The sequence below is a fragment of the Poecile atricapillus genome, chromosome 4 (genome assembly GCF_030490865.1).
Source record: "Poecile atricapillus isolate bPoeAtr1 chromosome 4, bPoeAtr1.hap1, whole genome shotgun sequence".
In the NCBI taxonomy this organism is placed as follows: domain Eukaryota; kingdom Metazoa; phylum Chordata; class Aves; order Passeriformes; family Paridae; genus Poecile; species Poecile atricapillus.
Window position 1 is genome coordinate 17,323,250 of NC_081252.1, and position 23,621 is coordinate 17,346,870.

At 36.5% G+C, this 23,621-nt stretch overlaps 1 protein-coding gene across 3 annotated transcripts in view; it reads left to right on the top strand.

The window, feature by feature from the left end:
• The window catches only part of LRBA (LPS responsive beige-like anchor protein), a 367,953-nt gene that overhangs the window by 16,006 nt on the left and 328,326 nt on the right, over nt 1-23,621 (top strand). For all 3 annotated transcript variants that reach the window (XM_058837408.1, XM_058837411.1, XM_058837409.1), the window contains exons 3-4: nt 21,503-21,734; nt 21,873-21,973. In XM_058837408.1, the coding sequence (XP_058693391.1) occupies nt 21,503-21,734; nt 21,873-21,973 (333 nt within the window). The remainder of the gene's footprint in view (nt 1-21,502; nt 21,735-21,872; nt 21,974-23,621) is intronic.

Sequence of the window (23,621 nt, forward strand, 5' to 3'; positions counted from 1 at the left end):
GCTTTGGTGGCAATGAAGTACTTGACATTGATGATTTTTCTCAGACAGGATGCTGTTACTGTCTTTCTTCTGTATTTTCTTCACAGTCTAGAACTGTATTTGTGCTTTACCCTATATTTGCTGCAGCCTCTCCTCTTGCCCACATGCAGGAAGGCAGAGAAGCACTGTAATGATTGTTCTTTACTTCAATGGCATCAGGATTTGTATCAGTCTCCAGAATTATGCAGCTAAATTACCTCCAAACTGTTTCAAGCTTCCCATGGTCTGCTCAAGGAACAGAGGTGGATACAGTGCTCAGCACTCTGGTTAGTTGTCTTAATGGGAAGTGTGTAAATCAAAAATAGAACCTTGCTTCATATGACCTTTTGATTTGGAAGGGTACTGGCATTCAGCAAGATGCTTGTGATTCAGTTATGTAGTGAATGTAATGGCAATTACATTGTAAGTAATGCTGATTTCTTCTTAAAGCTTTGTTTACCTTGTTTTTGAAAAAAGGGATCTTTGAGTTGATAGAATCTCTGGAATAGCATTGTTATTGAATGTGTTTTGTTGGTGTTGCAGTTAGATGCTCATTTGTTAGAATTTTTTAGGTGCTGAAAGCTGTTCTTTTTTCTGGCTTGTCTGTAAATTGCTTTGTACAAAGGTTAAAAACTGTATCTGACAGTATTTTGTCAGAGCATGATTGACTTTCTTTATACTTTGATAAGGTTACAGATAAGTGTAACTTGAATTTCTTCTTCTGTAACTTTTACTTTTCTTCCTGAATGTTTGCTAAAGTGTTTCATTAGTATTTGGTTGGGCTGACTTTTTGTTTCACACGTCACTTTCCTGTCTCTTGTCTTGAAATTTGCATGAGAGGAAGGAACAAACTTGAAAATTTTATATTGAAGTATTCTTCATCTTCTGAATAATATTTGTATCACAGTGACCTTTTGTATTCCAGATCTGTCACTGACTACCTGTTTTCAGGTAAAAAGTTTGGCAAATTTTAAAAGAAAGCATAAAAGAAAGCAGGTGAATGGCAACAACGATGAAATAAATTTTGGGTTCATTTTGAAATAAGAATGGTTTCTTAAGAATGGTATTCTATGCTGAATGCTTTGCAAAAAGTGTCCAATAATAAATAAAAACTGAACAGTCCTATCCATTTCTTAAGTTATACATGAAGAAAATTTTCTTTTTTTCCTTTTTTACCTTCCATGCATTGCCTCTGTATTTTCCCCAGTGTTGGTAATTTTTTTTTTCAGTATTTCAGTTTGCGTGTATGAAATACCAAAACAAACATGATTTTTTGCAAGTATGTAATGCTACAGTTTCACAGGATAAATGTACTTCAATAGTGATGCCATTCTATAAAATAAAAATGCTATAATACAATATGGCTAAGTAGTCATACATGAGGCACCCATGTGCTTCCACAGACTTATTCCCTTGAAGAGGGATTAATGGGGATAAAATGTTAATCTGCTTCACTCACACTGTATAATTCAATCTTAAGTAAATACTGAATAGGAAAAAGATGTATCATAAATCTCAGAAGGAAAATTGAGACTTTACTGGGTGGAAAATCCCATACTTTGCAAACATCTTAAGGGTAGTGCAGAAAACTTAGGGTTTGTAAGTTTAGTTGGATTTCCAAGACCTCATTGCTCTTACTGCAAGTGTTTGAGTAAATACAGACAGTTTTTCTTTCTTACTCTTCGTAACTCGGCAATTGATAGAGCTGAAATGATGTGGTTGCCAAGCCAAAACCTGTATTTGTATTTCTTTCTTTGGGTTTCAGTTACAGAAGGTGAAGTGTTCTGTAATACAGATTGTGTGCTCACCTGTCATGCGAGTAGGAAGAGAGGAGAGGTTTACTTTGGGTTTTTATATTAACTCGGTCAGGATAACAGTGGGGATGTTTACATTTGGAGACCAGCCCGAGTTAGGTTTACAGGGAAGTGTATAAAGCTATTTGCTATGTACTTAGTACATTAAGACATAGCAATTTGCACCTGAAAAGTATTTATTTTCAGACCCTTTGAATTTAAGATAAAAATGTTTTGCAGACATTTTTAGCTTTTTATTAAAGTTCACCTGCACATGATGCTGTCTTACTCTCTGTAGTGCTATACGCATGGATATGAAATGATATGCTTATGTATTTTTAAAAAAATTGTACAGCACAGAAATAGAAGATAACTGTAATATGGTTTAACAAAACCAGTTACTAGAATTCCATTGAAGCAGAGCAATCCAACTTTAGAAGTGTAGTACCATAATTGTGGTGGCTGAAGTAAACATTTAGAAGGCTGGAACTGTTTTGTAATAATGGAAGTGCAAGTGTTAAAAAAGATACAAATGTTTGAGAGAAGAGCAACATTTCTCCTAAGATTCAGATACTGAAAGGCTTATCTTGGACTTGCACTTAAAAGTTTACAGTTGCCAATAAAAGCATCCCTTGAAAGAGTGTCAAGTATAGATTACAAGACCCAGGGATCAATGTGTTAATGTGACCTCCTGCATAACAGCAACCATAAGGCCAACTAATATTTTATGCAGTTAATCAGCAGACTAAGTGTAATAATAAATCTTGGCAAAGTGGATTAGGGGACATCTTAGAACAATTGCCAATAAGCCTGCAGTCATTTAGGATTGAGTGGCAGTAAGTTTAACAGTGCAAAAACTTAAAAACAGCCGAGTGTTCTTATATAAGGTGTTCTGCTAGAGATTTGAAGATGTTGGAAACACTGTAATAAAATTAGTTCCATGGGGTCTTGTGGAATGCAGATCATCCTTGTAGACTAAAAAAGCATGGCTTTTGTGTTTATTACAATAAATGATGCATACACTTTTTGATTGTAAAGGGAAGAAATTTCACTGCTGTAATGAAAGCCCATCCAAAGATGATGAAATTGGCTTGATACATTGGGTGGAACTTTGTGTGTTTGGCCTTGCAGAAATCTCTCATCTTTATTAGAGAAATCTGGAAATCTGAGTAAGATATTTTGGTTGGTACAGACCTGCCTGATTTAGGAATGGAAAGATGTTGAAACATCTGGGCTGTGATAATTATATTCTGCTTCATACAAAATGTGTCTTGCCCTATTGTAAATTTTTTGATGTGAGATGGGATTTGTGGGATGGAGCTGAAATATTTCTTACCAGACAGGACACCCTTATGAGCTGGCAGGGTTGATGACCAAATGTAGTATCTTCTGTGATGAATTTCTACTTAGTGGGTTACTATCATAACTAGGAGAATTATTTCAGCTGGTTGAGGATTGATATACTTGTTTTGGTAAAAGTAAACTTGGGAAAAGGCATCTGTTTTGATCCTGATAATTTCATGGAGATTCATGTCGTGACATGACAATTGTGCAACAGGAATTTATAACATTATTATCTGGGGAGGCTCTAGACTGGCAAATTTGCTAATACATTTTGAGAAGGGAGCTGGAAGAGCCTCTGTGCTGGGGAGGCTGTGCAGAGGGATCACTGGAGTGAATTTTGGAAGGAAGCCAAGGAAACACTGTCGGGTTTGCTTGGAAGGTTTACGCAGAGTCATCCTGATCTGCATCTGAAATATTAGATCTGGCTTGACCCTCAGCTGGGGTGGAATGATTGCAAAGGTGGTGCGGGCAGATGACACAATGGCTGGAGAACTGTGGCCGCCTCTTCCAGGTGCCAGCCATGCTGTTCTATAGTATGTTCAGGGCAGGGGGAACACAACAGTGATTCATATCTTTCAGAAAATGATGCTGCTCTAGAATTAACAGTCTTTAATTTTCTGGTTTCTTTTCTGGTTTTTGTAGTGGAGTGCTTAGCCTGGAGCAGCTTTGCCTGTGCTGGCAGAATCTGCATTCTCTCTAATTTCTGCAGTGGTGCTTGAAGTGCCGTGATTAATCTTTTGTTTTGGTCCTTGGTTTGTTAGTTAACTGGTGTCCAATAAATAAAGACAGTAAAGTTTCATTTGATGTGCAGGGCTGGTGAAATTTAGCACTCAAAGGAGTAAAGCTAGTTTGACGGTGACTATTACAAGATATTTCACCAATAAAGCTTACAGAAACCATAGCGAGAAAAAAAATTATCAGAAGTGTGCTTAGCAAAGTTAGTTGTCTAGAAATTTATTTGGTATTAAACTTTCCAATTAACTGAAGAAAGATAAAAATCATGGGCTACAACAGGAGTGTCTTTGTAACCTGAACTAGTAGACAAGTGAAAGGGATTGTTCTCTCTGAGGTATTGCTGTTGCTGGGTAAAATTTCAGGCCATAGAGGAACTGTATTGTTGAATGTCAAGTACTCCCAAGTAATGTGGCCCTCAAGACAAGACTGTTTTTAAAGAGTCATGTTTTAGTCATTCTAGGATCTGCTGCAGTGGATGTAAGCAATCTCTTAGAACCTCATTAATTATTATACAGCTGAAAAGAAAACGTACAAGTGTGTAATCATGCTTTTAAAGTTATTTCTAAAATTATGTGCATGCATAAAAGGAAAATGAGAGTTCTGTTGGAACTGCTCTTATTTTACTTTATAAGAACTTATTTTAGAGTTCCTCTGTCAGAAACTAGATTCTTTGGGATGGGTGTGGTGTTAATTTTATGTCCCTAACAGCTTATAAATACTTTTTTTATGGCTAAATACTTCTAAAATTCTTCCTGTGTGAATGTGACAATGTTCCTGTCAGATATATTTACAGTGAATGATTTTTAGGAAAATCCTTAATTTGAGACACATTTTTATATCTGAGCATCTGAAAATTTGAAATTCTGCTTGTGTGTTGCTCAGTTTCAGTGTATTTATTATTATATACTGGAGAATTCACAGTTATTTTTTTCTGTTTCAAATCTGTTACCTGAAGTGCCCATGAGATGGTGCTCATCAGTCTTGTTTCTGTGTAGCAGCAGATCTGTGCGTAGTTCTGACTTTCCAGTAAGGATGCAGTGATTGGCATTGTTGCCTAAGAGAAAGAAAAAGAACAAAAAGCAACTGACAATACTTCGAATTCATTGAAAAAACACCCATTACTATTCTATTTTGAAGTGTGTGTAAAACCAGTCTTGATATCTGATTGTCTTTGGACAGATGGATTTGATGCTAGTTTGCACAAATGATAACAATTTTTTTTTGTAAAAATGGTGTTTCTAAGTAGCCAAAGGATGGGAAAGTGTTTAGACATCTATCCTTTTTGTGCTGCTCTATTTCCTTTTTCTTTTTCACTTTTGTATTTTATTTTTTTTCTAAGATCTGTGCAAGTTTTCTTTATTATTCAGAAAACATTCTGCTACTAATCTACGCTAGTGTGCTCTGTTTTGTAATGTTTCTGGGGGAGGTTGATTTGTTTGATTTGTTATGCAGCCAGCCTGTAACAAGGAGAGAAGAGAGAAATGTTAAATTCCTGTCAACTAAGGTAGAAAGGATCATAGAATGGTTTGGGTTGGAAGGGACTTAAAAGTTCTTACGGTTCCAAGCCCCTGCCATGGCCAGGGACACCTTTCACTAGACCAGGCTGCTCGAATCCTTGTCCGGCATTTCTTTGAGCTGGACTGATTGTTAGAAGGCCCAGTGCTGTTTTCAGAAAGTGTACTATGTAATTTTAGATGCAAAATGGGGAGAAACCCAGCAAAATAAGAGGCAGAAGTTAGGAGAGTCTTCTATTTGAAGTAAGATTGCAGAAATAGTTGCAGTGGACTGCAGCACAGTAGAACCAAATGAGTTATTTTACATTGATTGTTTCAGACTGTTTTTATTGTTAATTTGAGGGTTGTGACCTGAATGGTCTGGGGAACCTGGAAGGGGATCTGGAAGAGGACACAAGTGACAGAGATGAGCTCCCGAGGAAGGAGTTGTCAATATTGATAGATGGGTGTGAGAGCAAGAGTTGGTTGTATGAGAAGTAGAATTAAGTGCCCAGCACTAATTGACTAAGATGACACTCAAGGAAAGCATCTGCTAAGTATTATTAGCAGAGATTACAGGCCTGTGAAAATGAAGGCAGCTTTAAAACCTGATGACTTGAGCTAAGGGAGGTATTCAAGGATTGGTTCTGTAGGAAGACAATATTTGTACAGGCTGCTCAAATTAAATCAGACCAAGAGGACATAGGAAAAAATCTATTTCCTCTGAAATCTTCTTCTCCCTTCTAAATTCTGTGAATGGTGCTATGATCAATGTTTCTTCTGTGTTTTTTATAGGCTTTTTTCCTTTTTTTTTCTTTCTCAAATCACTATAGCTTTGATCGAGTAAGCAACTTGAGTTACAATTGCCTGTGTGTTCAGTTCCCTCTGTGACAGCTGAAAGCAGTGTTAGGACAGCATAGAATGTGGTTGAGAAGAGCACCTTGATGAAAAAATAGAGGCAAAACCAGAAGTACAATAAAGACAAAAGTAAAACCAGAGTAAGTAGAAGACAAGTATTTATTGAAAAGCAGGGTTTCTTCTGGTTTAAGGTGAAAGAAAAAAAAAATAAAAGTAAGTTTTGGCTGAATTTCCTTTGAGAAAATGGAATTATAAGTTTTCATTTTGGAATATTTAATTTCACCTGGAACGAAAGGATTTGCACATGTTCTGGATGTACTGAAATGAACAGGACAAACATTTTAGAAAGAATTATTTTGGACTGTAATTTGGCATCATTGTATAGTAGCTACTGGAGGCTGAGAGAGATGAGCAAGGAGGATTCTGAAAATCTTTTTGGCTAATTTTTGAATTGGTGGTTACGGTGAAAGAGAGAGCTCTGTCATTTGCTTATTGATGCTGAGTCATCTGTGTTGGGATGGTCAGGGATGGAGCACCTTTGCCATGGGGAGAGGCTAGGGCAGTTGGGGTTGTTGGGGACCTCAGTGCAGCCTTTTTTTCATTACCAAAGGGGCTGTGAGAGAGCTGGAGAGGGACTTCTTACAAAACTTTACTGGTAGAACAATGGGTAGTGGCTCTAAACTGAAAGAGAGCAGGTTTAGATTCGATATTAGGAAGAAATTCTTAATTGTGACCGTCTTTGAGGAGCTGGAAGACGTTGCTCCAATATTGAGAAATATTGGAAGCCCTGTCCCTGAAAGTGTTCAAAGGCAGGTTGGATAGGGTCTCAGCTGAGCAACGTGGTCTAGCAGATGGTGTCCCTGCCCATGGCAGGGGGCTTGGAACCAAATGATCTTAAGAATTCCTTTCAACCTAAACCATTCTGACATTCTGTGGTAATGTATTTGAGTAATTGAAGATCAGGTAAGGTTTAAGGATGAAAAGGCAAGGTAACAACAAATAGTTCTCTAAGTCTAGTTCACACTGTGCAAGAAAACCTATATAAAGGAGATTTTGGCTCTAAGATTATTATGGAAAAGCTGAATGAAACAAGGAGAAGAAAGTACCAGTATGCAGAAGGGACAGGTACAAGCAGAGTATGATTTTTGTACATATTTCTACAATACAGGATAATATAGTACAAAAACAGTATTTGTTTTTCCTTTTCAGACTCCAGCATTGCTCACTTGAAACTCCACTGTGTCCCGTAACCTTTCCCTCTTTCTGAGGAACCTGGGGAATTTGCTTTCAGATTTAGTCTTCTCACCATACTGTTTCACTGAGACGATAGTCTGTAACTCTTAGTCTATTCATTGTCCTTTAAAAGTAATTCCTTTTTCTTTGAGCCTTCAGATCTGTTGTTGTTTTCTCCTTCACTTCTTTGCAGGTTTTCCTGCCATGTTTTGGAATGTTTCATTTAACAAGAAATAATGTTGCAGTGCTTCAGGGAAGTTGCTGATTATGGAAGAAGTCAAGATAGACTATGAAATAAATCCTGGAGATTGTTGTGTTGGTGTCAGAAAAAAATAGCTCAGCTGAAAGTAGGGCCAGTATAAATGAGGAGAATGTGGGTCTACAACTCATACAACAAGAACACAAATTTTGAACCTTTGACAATTCTTTAAAGTGATATCTATAAGAATTGTTTCATTCCAAAAAGTGTTTTTATTTCATGGACAAAAAAACTAATTTCTCATCAGATACTGTGCTCATATTGAACAATTCAAAGAGAGTACATTTTCAGAGAATTAAGTTTAAGTACAGTTCCCCCGGAATCAGTATTTTCCTTCTCACAGGAGAGTGTAAAGAGAGCTAGAGGTCTTGTAATAATAATTCTAAAAAGACAGCAGTTGTGTTTCTGAGGAAATGAATGTTTTACAGCTTGGAATACCATACAGCTTAGAAACAAGATTGATTGTATGGGCATTTTCATACAAATGGAAAAAAGAAAAATGTAAAACAAACATGCAAAAAGCTTCCTGTATGTCATCTTGTGGGTCCATAATGAATGAACAGATTTTCTGAATAAACCACTCTTAACTGAGCTGATGGTACAAGTCTTAAATTTGTTAAGATCAAATCTTAAACCACAAAGTTTTGTCAGAATCAAAACACACACTTTGCACTTGCTGTTTATTTTACATTAAGAAAACTGCTCTTCACTAAAATGATTGCTGAAGCTCTTGTGTGAGTTTTGCTTTACACTAAGACCTGCTTCTTCTTCTATGGTTCTGTGATCTGAAACAAACAATGCATATAATACCTTGTAGTTGACATGGAAGTAGGTTTTGGAGTAAGCAGTCACATCCTGTTCATCGGTTGTGAAAGTGTTATCCCAGTTACAATAAATTATCATTATTTTCTTAATCAACTATTTAAAATTCATTATTACTAAACAATTATTACTTTTGAGGGCAGTATCCTGAATTTAATATTTTATTATTCCTTGACACAGCAGCTATCAGCTATTCCAAGCACCCTGCCTGTACTCAGCTGTCAGCATTAAAGGCTTCTTGTCTTGACAAGCAGAGAAGGCATCAGACTTCTTTGACTTCAAGCCTATTTAGTTTTTGGAGGGATCACGTTAAGCAGGCGTAGAGTAAGTGATTTGGAATCTTTCACTGGCAATTAAAGAATGCTTTTCATGAGTTTAAAGTATAAAAAAAAAAATCAAATGGCAGAATTTTCTGACTGTTTAAAATACACAGAATCATTAAGGTTATAAAAGACCATTAAGATCATTAAGTTCAACTGTTAACCTAGTGCTGCCAAGTCCACCATGTACCAGGTACCTCATCTTTTAAATTCCTCCAGGGCTGGAGATTCAACCACTGCTCTGGGCAGCCTGTTCCTGTGCTTAACAACCCTTTTTGTGAAGTAATTTTTCCTAACACCCAATATAAACCTCCTCTGGCACAACTTAAGACCATTGCTTGTAACTTGGGAGAAGAGACCTACCCCTACCTGAGGCTGCAGCCTCACAAGTGACTGAGTTCTGAGAAATGTGTGAAGTAAGAGTGAGTGTCCTTTTTGTTGTAGTCCACTGGAGAATTTTTTTCATATCAAAGTTTGAATAAATCATTATAATGGGGAGAACAAACATGAATGTTAAGTCAGGAGTTTCATAGTACAGTACTAATATCAGTTTTCATGTACTACATCCTGTTTACATCATCCATATAAATGAAGTTGACTCTCTTTTTAGGACACCTGCTTAAAGACCTCATAGTTTTGCTTACATCTCAAACAGTGTTTAAGTGAATGAAGTTCACATTTATTTCTTTGAACTTATTTTCTGTAATCTGTACCCCGCTCTGCTAGTAAAGTGTTCTTTTGTCAGTATTTTTAAAAAAGGAAAAAAAATCTTTGTGGATTTCACCACATGTGATGTATGAAGTGATTTCTTTATTCAGTTATTGTGGTTGCTGTCACATTGTGAACTAACTGCATATGAGCTTGAGCTGTTCACTTGTGTGGAAGAACCAGCATAGGCAGCAGAGCTGGATAGGTGTACTTGACTTTATTTTGTGTGCAGAATATCCCAAGTTTGATGTAGGTTTGTTTGTAACCATTTTAAACTATCCCTATTTTATTCTGCTTAGAAAAAATGTGTGACGACAATCTGACAGGTTTACCACTGTCATCAAATATTTGTGGTTTTGTGCTAACTTATCTGATGGGTGGATGAAGATGATGATGAAGGGTCCAGAGCATCTCTCTTATGAGGAGATACTGCAGAAGCTGAGCCTGTTTAGTCTGGAGAAGAGAAGGCTGGGAGGGGATCTCTTCAATATATATAAATGTCACAAAGGCAGATGCCAAGAGGATGGTGCCAGGCTCTTTTCAGTTGTGTCCAGTGGCAGGATAAGGAGCAGTGGCCATAAACTCAGAAGTCACACAAGGAAAAACTTCCTTACACTGAGGGTAGCAGAGCACTGGAACAAGATGCCCACAAAGGTCATAGACTCTCCCTCTCTGGAGACTTTCCAAACCCAGCTGGATGTGTTCCTGTGTCACCTGCTCCAGGTGACCCTGCCTTCGCAGGGGTTGGACTGGATGATCTCCAGAGCTCCTTTCCAACCCTAACTGCTCTGTGATCCCTAGTGACGTAAAAACCTAGGAACTAGAAGCTTCAGGAAGCTTCCTTTTGCATCTATCTTGGCTTGAGGAAGAGTTTTCTGAATTTCAAATAGCAACAGAAATATTGCTGATGAAATTACTTTCTTTTAACATACATTTTCTGTGCAGAAACAGAGTGAGTGGAAAAACTACAGCTACTGTGAGCTGTATATGTGGTTGCAAAATTAAGGGGGGGGGTAGAGAAATATAAATTGGAAGAATGTGATGTGTGAGAATGTACTGTGTTCGTGTGGGCAGGTTTTGATAGCTGGGGGGACTACAGAGGTGAAGGACTCCATTCCTTGTCTCCCTCTGCCTCCTGGGGGGGAGCAGGTAGAGCTAGGAAGGAGAGAAGGAGGGAAAGTGTTTTTGAGGTCTTATTTTAATTCTCATTGTAATGCTCTGATTTTGTTAGTAATAAATTCAATTAATGTCTTTAATTTGAGTCTGCTTTGCCTGTGACAGTTTGAGTTATCTCCCTCTGTCCTTATCTCAACTTATGAACCCTTAGTTATTTTTTCCCTCCTCTGTCCTGCTGTGGAGGGGAGTGATGGAGAGGCTTTTGTGTGTGTCTGCTATCCAGCCAGGGTCAACCCACTACAGAGAGTAACTGGTGGCCTTACACAGAAATGTGCACGCTATAAGGACACCAGAGCTTTGGAACAGAGCCATACGACTTAATCTTTGACAAAAAAAGACCAGCTTTAAAGCTCAGTGTATAAAGTTGGTGTAATGTTAATGGTTGTTTAATCTCACCAGGTTGTAGCTACCAATTTATGTTTTATAAAATGTTTTTCTACTCAGAAAAGTGTGGGAAGCTGTGCAGAGGGTTGTGTGTGTACCCACAAGTGCTAGTGCTGGGGCAGGTGGTAGACAGTAATGCTCTTTGGGCTTTCTTCTCCAAGTTACACTGGAACAAAGGGCAATGTGTAGGCTTAAAGGAAAAGGAAACCCTAAGATTAAAGGCTTTTGTTGTTGTTGTTAGGGTTTTTTTTTTCTGTCTTCCTCTTAAAGGCATATGTATCCACGAATTTCATGATATACTCCCGTATCCCACTGCAAGTATCAGATACTGGTGCTGGTCTTTGGCTTCACACCTTAGAGACCACAGTTTATACTGTTGATTGGGTTGTTGTCTTGAAACTTGTTTCTTGTTTCATGGTTTTTGTGGCTTCTTCTGTTGTTGTATTGGGAAATCTTTCTTGTATAAGTAAATATTTATGTGCACTGAAGGCTGCAGGAAATGCTGTTTCTAAGAGCTTGATTTGATAAACCTTGAGGAATGCATCTGTGGTTCTCCATAGTGCCGAATTTGCTTGGCAAAACTATTGCAAGAGATAACATGCCACTAGAAGGAAAGAGAACAAAACAGCTCCTCTGAGTGAAGCTCCACTAAATCTCTGGGTTTTGAGTTTAAATTAAAATGATTTACTTAAAGATGAAGTTATTTTTCTATTTAATTGTTTAAATGAAAAATATTGAAGTCCTCTGTGATTTCCAAAGGTTATTTTTTCTGTAAAATCTGTAGTTACCTTTGTAGCCCCAGAATCCATGACAATGATAGATGTTTTATGTTTTCTTTGAAACTTGTTTTAGTAAATAAATGCAATTCATATAGGAGAGAGATAAAGAAGTTAAGAAACTAGGAGGATGATTACTTTTTCTTTTGTTATTGTGGAGCTTTTCTACTTACAGAATTTGAGGGGAATTATTAGGAACACAGTGGCTGTTAACACTAAAGAAAAAAGGGAAAATTTGGATATGGAACGAGAGTAGATTTTTCTTGAAAAGATTATACTGTTGTTTTGATGGCATTAATCTCTCCATTGATAATGATACTTTTTTTGTGTTCAAGTTGAGTAGCTTTTCATAGTAGCAGATGTTCTTTCCTTCACTGTCTCCCTGAAGCAAGATTTATTGTTCACTTAATCACACTTTTCACAGGGGAAAAAGTGTTGTAAGAAACACTGTGTTTCTTCACAAACTCATGAACATTGTTTGGATGTAGCCTTTTTCAGCTTATATGCATTATCACTTGTGGGTAATAATTGAGTTTTGATTCACAGTTTTTTGTGTGGGACAGGGTTTAAGCATCCTTCTAAATTCTTGAATCCTTGCAAGTGTAGTAATTCCAGAAAAAGCCTTTTTGCCATAGAAGTGCAGATACATGTGACAGTGTTGATAAAAAAATGGTGAAAACTCCATTAATGTTGTGTCTTTATCAGAATTTTTAATAAATCTGTTGGATTTGGTGTTTTAAAAAATTTATTTTTAAAGTTAAAAATAGCAGAGATCAAGCTTAAGCAAATGCTGGCTTTACTGGCCTCAAAATGTAATTCAACCCCATTTTATTTAACAGTTGTTACTTTCCCCCAGTTGGTCACAGAGAATGGAAGGGACTTGCCAGGTTTGCTGAACAATATGCAGTTGCTAATTTGATTGCCAAATGAAAGAAACAGAATGTAGTTTGGATTTGTATTAATTGAGGCTGCTTTTGCCTTTTTAGGTCCAATTTCAATTGCAGCTCTGGTCAACAATTAAAATTACCTTGGTCACAACACTGTAAACAGGAAAGTGTGTTTGTAGGTGATAGTGTGATAGTGATAATGTATGCAACACTTAGTCTTTGTCTTTCTTGTTTCTTTGTGGTTTTGTGAGATTTTTTTTCTCTCCTTTACTGTTGTGCCTGTTCCTTGGAGACAATTTGTTTCAGTCATTGCCTACATGCTGAGAAAAGGGACAAGAGGGAAATCAGGGTGGGGTAGAGCCTTAGACTAATAGTAGTTTCTATACCACGAGAAAAAAAACCCCAACCAACCAAAAAACAGTGTTGTGGCAAATCAGGGAGGAGGGAAAGCTTTAAGATGTTTTTGCAAACATAGAAATGTAAGCCACTTGTGACAGACATTAAATGTCAGAGTCACAGTTCTGTTCATGCTTTTAGTGTTGCTTTGTGGACATTGAAAGAAAAGTAAAAATGGTCTAGTTGTGGAGGCTTTACTGATGTACCTGTTCTCACAAAGGCACTTTGTTTCCCTGGTTAGTAGAAATCTTTGGTTTAAGAATATTTCCATACACTGGTTTCCAGTAATCAGTTTGGGTTTTTTTTTTAAACTCTAATCAAAGGAATGACAGAATCTGAAAGAAAAAAAAAAAATTTTTACTTGGTAAGAATAAACAAAAGGCTGTTACATATTGTAAACACCCTCTATTCTAGCCAGGGTTGTCTGCTTGTTTTTCCCATGTTGACTGCAATTACAGAAGATTTTAAAAACGGCAAGAGGGCAAGCTGAGTGTTACATTTCCTGTAGCATGTCAATTTAGTGTTCCTGACATCCCAGCTCATCACTGTGTGTGCTGCAGCCATGGCAGCAAACTGTGCCAGTTCTGAGCATGCGACTGTGGTGGGTGCTTTCCAGCTGCTCTGGATCGAGGCAGCGCCAGAAATGATGGAAACAGATGTGCTGGTTCTTGCCTTCTGCTGGAATTTGTAACCTGCTGCCTTTAGTTGTGCTGAAATTCCCAGCAATTTGCCTGCTGAGCTGTGAAAGGTGATGGCAGTGGAGGAGCTACAAGGGAGGGGGGGCCTGCACGTTTCAGGAGGAGAGGAAGTGTTTAACATTATGGTTGCTAAATCTGATAAAACCTGCCAGAGCTTTATAAGTAAATGGATTCATCTCTTAATCTTGTATTCTTTCTTGGCTTTTGAGCTTTGGCTTATTTCCCTTGTAAATTTGTTTGCTGTTGATATACAGTTCCATGTCTGGAATATCTTCTGTTTTGTTACTTTCCTTCTATTTCCTTTGTTTCTTTCACCTTTCTCCTTTACTCGTAGCTGTTATTCCCTAGTTTCTACAGGCTAGCAAAACACTTTCAAACATGTTTTCTAGAATGAGCTCATAACCTTATTTTTACTTGTAGACTTCTGTTATTAAACACTTTTGAAATAATGTACTTTGTAGGTATCACAAAGTGGATATTGAATTTAAGTCAAAAGTTGTAAAGTTCTGTGAAGAATTGTTTGTATGAAACTTGCAGGTTACAAACCTCAGATTCTGTAAAAACTGGTGGCTTTGTTCCCTCAACACACTGTTAAATACCAGACAGGTGTTCTGATTGGAGAAAAACAAGGGGATACAGACATGTTCTCTGGCATCTAGGGAAGTGGTCTTCCCACCTTTTTGATTGCACAAACGATTAGTTAAAAAAAAGTGGTGATCATTCACCCCCAATAAATATATACTATTATTTATAAATTATATCCATGCTGCTGTATTAGTATATCATAACAAATAAAAAAAAAGGAATTAAAAAGGGTTAAAGAGAAAATAAAACCTTTTTAATTCTATTTTTTTTAGTAATGATTCAAGAAGTATTTTCTTTCTATGTTCCAGAGGTGCTCATACCTCTCTCTGGATGCACAGGGAGAGTCTTTGAGAATTATTTACATTCTTTCTAGTTTTCTTAGCTTAGGAAGCTGCAGTTTTCAGAAGCTCAAATATTGTGTTTTGTACATTATTTACTCATTATGGATATATATCTCTGTGTATATTTAGAACTATTTCTGTTCAGTGTAAGTGACCTACACAAGAAAATTCTGTAATTGTTTGTATTTCTTTATAATTGGAAGGGGCATACTACATCAGTGATTTCCCTTGCCAAATTGAATTAAATACAATATTTAATATAATCATAAGTAAAATAAATGTTTAAATAAAGAATCCCAAAATGTTTTCTTGTTGAAATATAGTGGCTGTCTTAGCACACCAGCTTGGTTGAAAGAAAACATATTTTTTAATTTTTTACATTTAAATAACAAAAAAGCAGAAGGCTGTTACTTTTTTTAGATGTTAAATGCTAAGCATGTTAGAGATTGTTAGAAATTATTTAATTGTAATAAAGCTTAGGCAAATTGCTTCAGGTAATTGTGTTTTGGTTTTTATAGGTGTCTCTAAATGTATTATCAGGGTTGAAGTTTTTTTCTGTTACTGTCCACTGGCAGAGAAGACTCTTCTCTGGCAGTGGAAATCAGTCCTCTTTGATCTTTTTAATCTACTTGTCTAAATTCTGTGTGGATCCTTATTTTTAAGTATATGTAAAGTGTAACTATATTTGCTCAGGTGTGCTGTCGGTGGTGGACAGTGTTTTTTTTTTCCTGATTTAACCTGTAGGCAGAAAGAAATTGCTTATAGCATAAATGTCCTGACTGATGGGAGTGGGTGCAAGCAGGGTGTAATTCCCTGTAAAGCTGTTGTGACTGTAGGGTTTGTTTCCCACTCTGGACTTGTTGATGAATGTGGTATTAGAAATATTATCTTTTGGGCTCTTTCCTTGAGGGGAGGGATAAGGTAGCACATGAGGCAGACCTGTGCAGCTTGGTAGTGTACAGCAGATTGGGTTTGTTTGCTGATGGGTGATATTTCCAGAAGTGATGTAAAAGGTATCTTGCTTGATGAAAATTAAAAAAAAAACAACAACAAACCTATTATTATTTCAAGAAAAACATTAGATAACTTTAAGAAATGTAGCTAGGGAGAGAAGTACTGGAATAATGAAATGGACTCTTGATAACTGTGTATGTTTCATGTATCTGAGTTTGAATTCAGAGTAATGTAACTCTAACTCCAGCAGACTTTCTACTGGGTGTCATAAAATGACAGATTTCTGATTTTTAAAATGTCAAAACCATAAATCATTAGTTTGCTAAGATTGCACTAGCAAGCTATTAAAGAACATGGCAGTATTTACTGTAGATAAATGCAAATTTAAAAAGGTTCTCTGTATCATGGTTTAAATGATTTATTTGCTTTCAATGCACATATGAATCTGATGTGATTTAAAGATTTAGGATATTTCATTTCCTGTATGGAGCTACAAATTTGCATGTTATTAAATGATCTCTCATAGTCATATCTTGTATGTCTTAAACAGGATCACAGGTTAAGGCAAACTGAAAAAAAATAATTAAAACAAAAGGAGAATTTAATGCTGTTAATACAGGTACTGGGAAGATGGGAATTGCAGCTGGATTTAGGTATTTTCTATGGTAACATCTACTGAAATATATAATACAGGTCAAAAAAGGGAAACTGCCATGTGTTGTAAGTACACCTTTAGCCACTGTTTGGAGAGTTTATAAGATACTGATTTGCAGTTTTTGGTATGTACTTAAAAGATATTCAATGGCTCTTTTCAAAATAGATTAAACACAAAAAGTATGAAAATAGAGCTGTTCCTCAGCCCCCATGTGTAAAAACATTGTGTAGAGATAATTCTTCCTTGCATTATTCTGTTTTCACTGGGCCTTCAGCTGCATGCTAGAAACTGATCTAATGTTAATGAACTAATTTGACATAAAAATGCTTGCAAGTAGAGTGAAAATACTAGATTATTAGTTAGGGTAAGTAAGGAATAATTGATTACAGGTTAATTGTATTTTAAAATTGTTTTTCCCTCCCCACCTCATTCTGTTGGGAAGGAGAAGCCCATACACCAGATGTATGTACCTACATGGGCAAGAAATTGAAATTGTTGGAAAGAACAAATGTAGATTTCCCCTCTCCCCCCAGTTTGTTTCTGTCAGATAGAATTTAACTTTGCTAGTCATTTCACTTAGAGCATTTTTTGTTTTTTCTAGTTTTTCTAGTGCATTATGGTTGATACAGTAGCAATATAATGAAGAAAAAAGTTAACATCCAGGTGTTGTCTGCCCCTTTCTTGCCCTCCCTATTAACCTCTCTGGACCCAAGCCCTGTTTCACTGACTTTGACATTCATGCTAACGTCACTATTTGATGTACTTATCCAAAATATCAACAGGCTTTCCTGCTAAATCTTCTCAGGGCTCAGATTTTAATGTTCTCCACTCTAGATGGTGTGTTAGAGATGGAAAAGAATGCATGGAAGTTAGTATGTCTGAATTACTCTCTTTGCCAATGTTTTTCTTCTTCTGTTCTGTAGAAGCCTTTCCAAATCACAGCCATCTTTTTATCACATCATGAATGTGTATCATGATGCTGCATTTTCCTGTTTATTGTGTACCCTTGGAATCTGACCAGCTTGGAATCATCCATGTTCCTATGAGTCTCTTAACCTAAAGAGATTTTAATTCTTATGCTTCCCATATCTTTGTCATTTATTTTTGATAATCAACAAATTTCAATCAGCTAAATTCAATGAGTTTCTGAATATGTGAAATATATTTCTGAGTATGTGAAAGGGGATGGAGTCAGGGAGGTGGTTTATTTCTTTGGTGGAAAATAAGAATAAACGTAGGCAAACACTAGTATAAACATACAGCTTTGCAGGTTCTTATTAAGCATAGAATAAAAAAAATTCACTGAGATTGAACCAGCCTGTTTGAATGCTTTTTTTTTTTTTTTTTCTTCTTCATGGGATAGGTGTTCATACTCCTTGTTTTGGACATAATCAAGAAACAATTCTGATACTACAAAGTCATCATCCTGAGCAAAAGGGAGGTCACAGTTTGGGTAATAGTCCTTCGTTATGGCTTTGGGCAACAAAGCAATTACTTGATGTGTCACTTATCTAACAGCCAGAACGATGAAGAAACAATAGAAGTAAAGACATTTTTGGAGGTTTGAGATAAAAATGTGAAGATCCAGCCCTTTGTTTTTCCCAAGTATAGCAAATTTGGCTTTTCCAGGAGAAATACTGATTTTGGACTTGGTTTCTTCTTTTTGTGTTATAGGTTATTGAAATATTTTTTTCTTGGGTTGTCTTGCAAGCTTTCTAAATATTTTATATCTGTTAGTGGGAGAAATAATTTAAATTAGGTTAATAATCTAGATCACGTTCTTTCAGGAAAGTGGTGCGTGACTGTTTATTCTATTCTGAGCTATTATCTGCATGCAGTAGTTTGGTAGATGTTCACCCAAACAGTGAACCATTTATTTCATATCTCACATCACTTCACTGCAAAGAAAAGTTAAGTGTGTTTAAATTGTCTTTGGTTTTATTTAGAACTGTTGTAGTGCTGTTTTATACTAAAAACTAGCACTACCATGTTGACTTCTCATTCGTTTAATTCGCTAAGGGGGGAAAATACACTCTTTGCATGTGTATTCAAAAATTGCTGTATTCTCCCAGTTCTCAGTCAGCTAAGTATAGAACCATTTTACTGAGAAGCTTGAGCTATTGGTTTAGTTTATGTATATTTTTGAAGGTGGATATAACTGGCAAAATCTGAAATTTGTGAGGATGTATTTGAATGCTGCCCTTTAAAACCATTCCTGTAAGCTTGTACTTAATTTTACATGCTGAAGAAAGAAAACGTTATGCCACCCTGTGGGTTGCTATAAAGATTGTTTATGCAGCTCAGCATAGTACTTAAAATACGTTGAATTGGAGAATTTTGAAAAATGTACTGTGCGACACAGGAGACCAAATCATGCTAAAGTGCAAGGAAAGACTATACATCAGTTCAAAGGCTACATTATTCAAAAAAATACAACCATAAAAAAGGTAATAAGATTACATTCTCACACTTCATGGCTAGTAAGGTGCATTAAGCTGCTCAGATATTCATAACTTACTGTGACATTTGGGAAGATTACATTTTGCTGTGCACAGCCATTACTGCAGCTCAGATAATAACTAGCCAATGCATGGACCTGGATTATGATCCCTGTCATTGGAAACAAATTTGTGTTTTGAAGGTTGATCAGTTTCAAATCACCATTAGAAAGGGTTAATATGACATAGTGTGGGGGGTGTGTGTGTGCCTGTGTGTATCTAATGGGTGTGCATACATATTGTACATCACCTGCACCCTGCCTTGGGTATTCTGCTTTCCCTGACAATTTTTTTTTGTCCTCACTTCCCTCCCAGGAAGTGTTAAAATGGTAATTATTTTTTACCATAGCATATTATTCCTAGAACATGCTTGCTGAAATGCTTATGTTTGCAGATGAGATTGGAAACCTAATTTGACAGCTTCCTGGATGGGTGGGTTCTGATAATAGTATATGTAGCCAAAAATGAAAGATTGGTGTTGTAGACTATAGGGTGAAGGTAAGGTCACCTCCAGTAGCTGTATATGGTTTTGGTGTGATAATTGATGGTTGGCTGATAGTTAAAACCAAATGCATAAAGAGTTGAATTTCTTATTAAGAATTAGCAGGTGGTTTGTGTTCAGAATTTTTAGCATTCAGCTGTTTTGTCTCTACATAGAATACAGTATTTTCTTTGTTTCTTATCTTGATTTTAAGAAGAGCAGCTGCTTGAGGAATATTCAGTTTTGTAGAGGATAAATTCAGTGTGAAATGAAGTATAACACTGATTATGTATTTTATATTTTCGAATACTCTGAGATTTATTTTTTTTTAAGTGGGAGTCTGTATTTTTCTTTGCATTTGTTTTGAGATAATTGTGTTAATTCGTTCTGCCTAGCATACCCTGCAGAGCTTTCTTGAGTTAGGCCTCTGCTCTATCTTTTGGAAGGGGAAAAGTAAGGCTTGGAGGGTGGTAATGATTTGATAGATTTGTTTGAGTTGACAGCATGAGTTGATATAGAGAAGCTGGGAATATAACTCAAGTAATCCCATTCAGTTCTTGCTGTTTTCCAAGATATTATGGAAGCATCTGATAGTAAATTGCATAATTATTTTTCATGACCCAGAGAGGAGAAAATGGAAAAGTGTAAATTACTGTTTAGAAATTGTTGCCATGAGACATTGTCTATTCTGTCATAAAAGCAGTAAGTTTCTCTGCTTCCTGTAGTGTTTGGCTTTACTGATTTATTCCCAGAAGTCCAAAGATTGCTTCTTCAAAGTGACAAGGTTTAGACACTTGAGGAAAATGTATGGTAATTTCAGTGGTTAATGAAGAGCATATATTCTGTTCTGTGGTTAAGTTGTTCTTTGGATCCTGACTAGATGAGAAAAGCTGTTGGAGCGAATATGGAAGCAAGAAGAATATGGATTTTGGGCAATTTCAACATGGTGTTACTTTAGCAGGTGATGTTACTGAAGCTGTTAATGGTTAAAACCTGTGGAAGGAACACTGCCATGTAGGACTGAAATAATGCCACAAACTTGCAGAAGTGAGAACGAGCTACAATATTTCTGCTCATGAGTCCATTTTGATAATTTGAGTCAATGCTATCTGAATTCCTGTTTGTATGCTGCATATAATGGGTATTTTGGTAAGCATGGTATGTTTTTAAGGTTAATACAGCTCTAAAGTTGAATGGAACTTTAAAGAGTGGATGGAGGGAGTTGGTATAAGGAAGTTAACTTAGTAGAATGCATTTTGCCATCATCTGGAACTTTTGTTTCATTAAGTATTTAAGTGAGAGTGGAGGAGGTTATTTCCTTCCCCCCCTCTACCTCCTCTGTACAGGCTTATGTGGCTAGTTACTCAGTGTATGTCCAAACAAAACTTGCCTAGGAGACCTGAAATATTACAGGATTTAAGTCTCATAGCCAAATCGCAGCCAAAGGCTTGGAATAGTGCTGCTGTTCCACATTCCAGCAAAGAGAGCAAGCCTTTACTTCCTCTGAGTACCTGGGACTGCTAATGGACCTGGGAGTTAATTCTTAACCAGCTTTAGTCACTGTCTCAGGAATGTCTCATAAGTGTTCATAAGTGGCAATGTTTCTGATGTGCATCAGCTCCTTTTTGCTAAAATTGCCCTCTTAATGGAGATTTGTTTGGAAAATGTGAAAGCAAGCTTTTAGGGTCACTCCAAGTCATTTAAGATATCTTGATTGCTTTGTTGGGCTCACCTGTTTTAGAACACTCATTTGGTGTCTTCACTTTTCAGCTCAACTTGGGACACCTCCATCTTAAACTACCCAAATATTTTTCTACAGCGATTGTCTGATAGTAGTTGACACCCTATGAGCACCTTTATTACTCAACAGAACTTAAAGCAGAAGAAAAATAAGATGGTACATTGATGTTGGCCTCATTATTATATTTGTTTCCCTTACACCTTTGACAGTTTTCTTCTCACTTTATGAGAATTTTAAACATATACAAGAATACACTTTAATAATGAGTAACTTGAGGCATGGAGTAATACTTTGATGCTGTTGCCTTAAGCTTTTTTTTTTTTTTTGTAAATATTTTTCTTTAAAAGCTTGTTGGAGGCCAGTTTGACTTGGAAATGAACTTTATCATCCAAGAAGGAGAGGGCATCACCTCCATGGTGGACTTACTGGATAAGTGTGATATCACCTGCCAGGCTGAGGTTTGGAGCATGTTTACAGCAATCCTGAAGAAAAGCATACGGAATCTCCAGGTCTGCACGGAAGTGGGGCTTGTGGAACAAGTGCTCAGGAGGATTGATAGAGCTGACAACATGATTGCAGGTACAGCCTCCCCCACTGTGGAACTCAAACTGTGCTGCTTTTACACAAAATCTCGTGGACACAGTTATTAGTTAGATGATAAGAATATGATGCTGCCTTTTATTAAGCACTTACACTGCTGTTCTTTTTGCTTTTCAGATCTCTTAGTGGACATGCTGGGTGTGTTGGCTAGCTATAACCTGACAGTTCGAGAGCTGAAGTTATTCTTCAGCAAGCTGCAAGGAGAAAAAGGGAGATGGGTAAAGGAAAACACAAAACAGAAACAATTTTTATTGTGTTGCTTTTATTTTTCCTAATTTTCACTAGTTAAGACTGTTCCATAAACTTCATGATAAACAAATTTTGAATATACCAAAAAATATAGGAAACTTCCTTATATTATGTAAAGAATCTTTTTACCAGAAAGCAATTAAAGTAAAGGGAGTAGAATGGTGGTGAAGTTAAATTCCTTGCTGAACCTGTGGACTATATTAGTCTTTTAAAACACCTGGGAATAATAAGGTCATTCTTAAGTATTTTATGCACATGATTTTAATTTTTGATTCCAGATATGTGAAATTGAAGGAAAAAAGCCTAATTTTTTTAAAATTACAAGGCAGAAAGAAAAAAAAAATGCCTACATAGGCAGTGCTGTTTGCTCCCATTTTCACATTGCTGTACTTTACCTGAAGATTAAAAAAAATTACCCAGTTAGGGAGGTGAGAGTTTCAGCAGAAATTGAACTGTAGGAACTAAGTCCCAATGAAAAATTGTACAATTTTTCTCTTGTTCCTGTGTGGAATAGAAAGGGACCTTTTTACCGCTGAGAAGCCACCTTCCCTAAAGTAAAAATGTATATGTTGTAGAGACCACCTGATAAAGTTCTCTTCAACACACAGTTGTTGTTTCACTGGATTTGGGAACAATCATTTTACCTGCTTTGAATTTTAATTCAGCTCCTGTTACTTCTAGATACTATGACTAGTGTAGGGAAAAGGTAGCATTGTCTCTGTTGAATTCAAATAATTAAAAAATAAAAGTATACAATATAAAAGCAAATATGCACACATAATGCTGCAGATTTTAAAAGACCATTTGAAATAAATAGCTTTGGAGATCTTAACCTGCTTAAATAAAAATACTCTAAACTTTGTAGATGTTTAAACTTAATTATTGAACATAGAGAATATATTTAACTGTAGGTGAATTAAAGTTGTCTCTGTAACATTAACTTTTTCATTTCCTGTCTCCCTGCTATTTGCATTTAATTTCCTTTCCTTATTAAAGACCAAATACAGGGGAAAGCAGGAGCAAAATGACACAGTTGGATTGCCAAGGAGTTGTGGAACTCCATAAATCTTAAAATCAGCAGAACTGTAAAGATACCAAGAATTTTGCTGCAAAACAGTTTACCTGATCAAATTCTATAGCACTGCAGGCATCTGAGCAGCTCTCAGCATTTCCTTCTCAGTTTTAACTCAGATTCTTGAGGCACTACTTAGCTGACTGCACCTTTGGTACATTTGAAATACTTGTAATGGATCATGCAATGCTCCAGCATCATGCATGGTTTTTAGAGGGTAGCTGTTAACAACAGGGTGAAAAAGGACACTTTCAGGGAAAATATCAGGATTATAAAATCATAGTTTAAAAATAGATCTGCCAGAAAGATATGGTGTGGTGAAAGACAACACACAAAATTGTCCTGTCACTATGATCAGTATTTGCTATTCCTCTGTTGTTGTGAGCTCATATACTTGATTTGGAGTTTGTAGTTGCAGACTATTACAATAAAATCATCAGGATATGGGTGGTGGTGAAGTTTTAAGTATTCACACTGAGCGCTCAGTTTAGGTGCTCCAAATTGCCCTTGGGACTTGAAGCTTTCTCCATGGACATCCGTGAAAG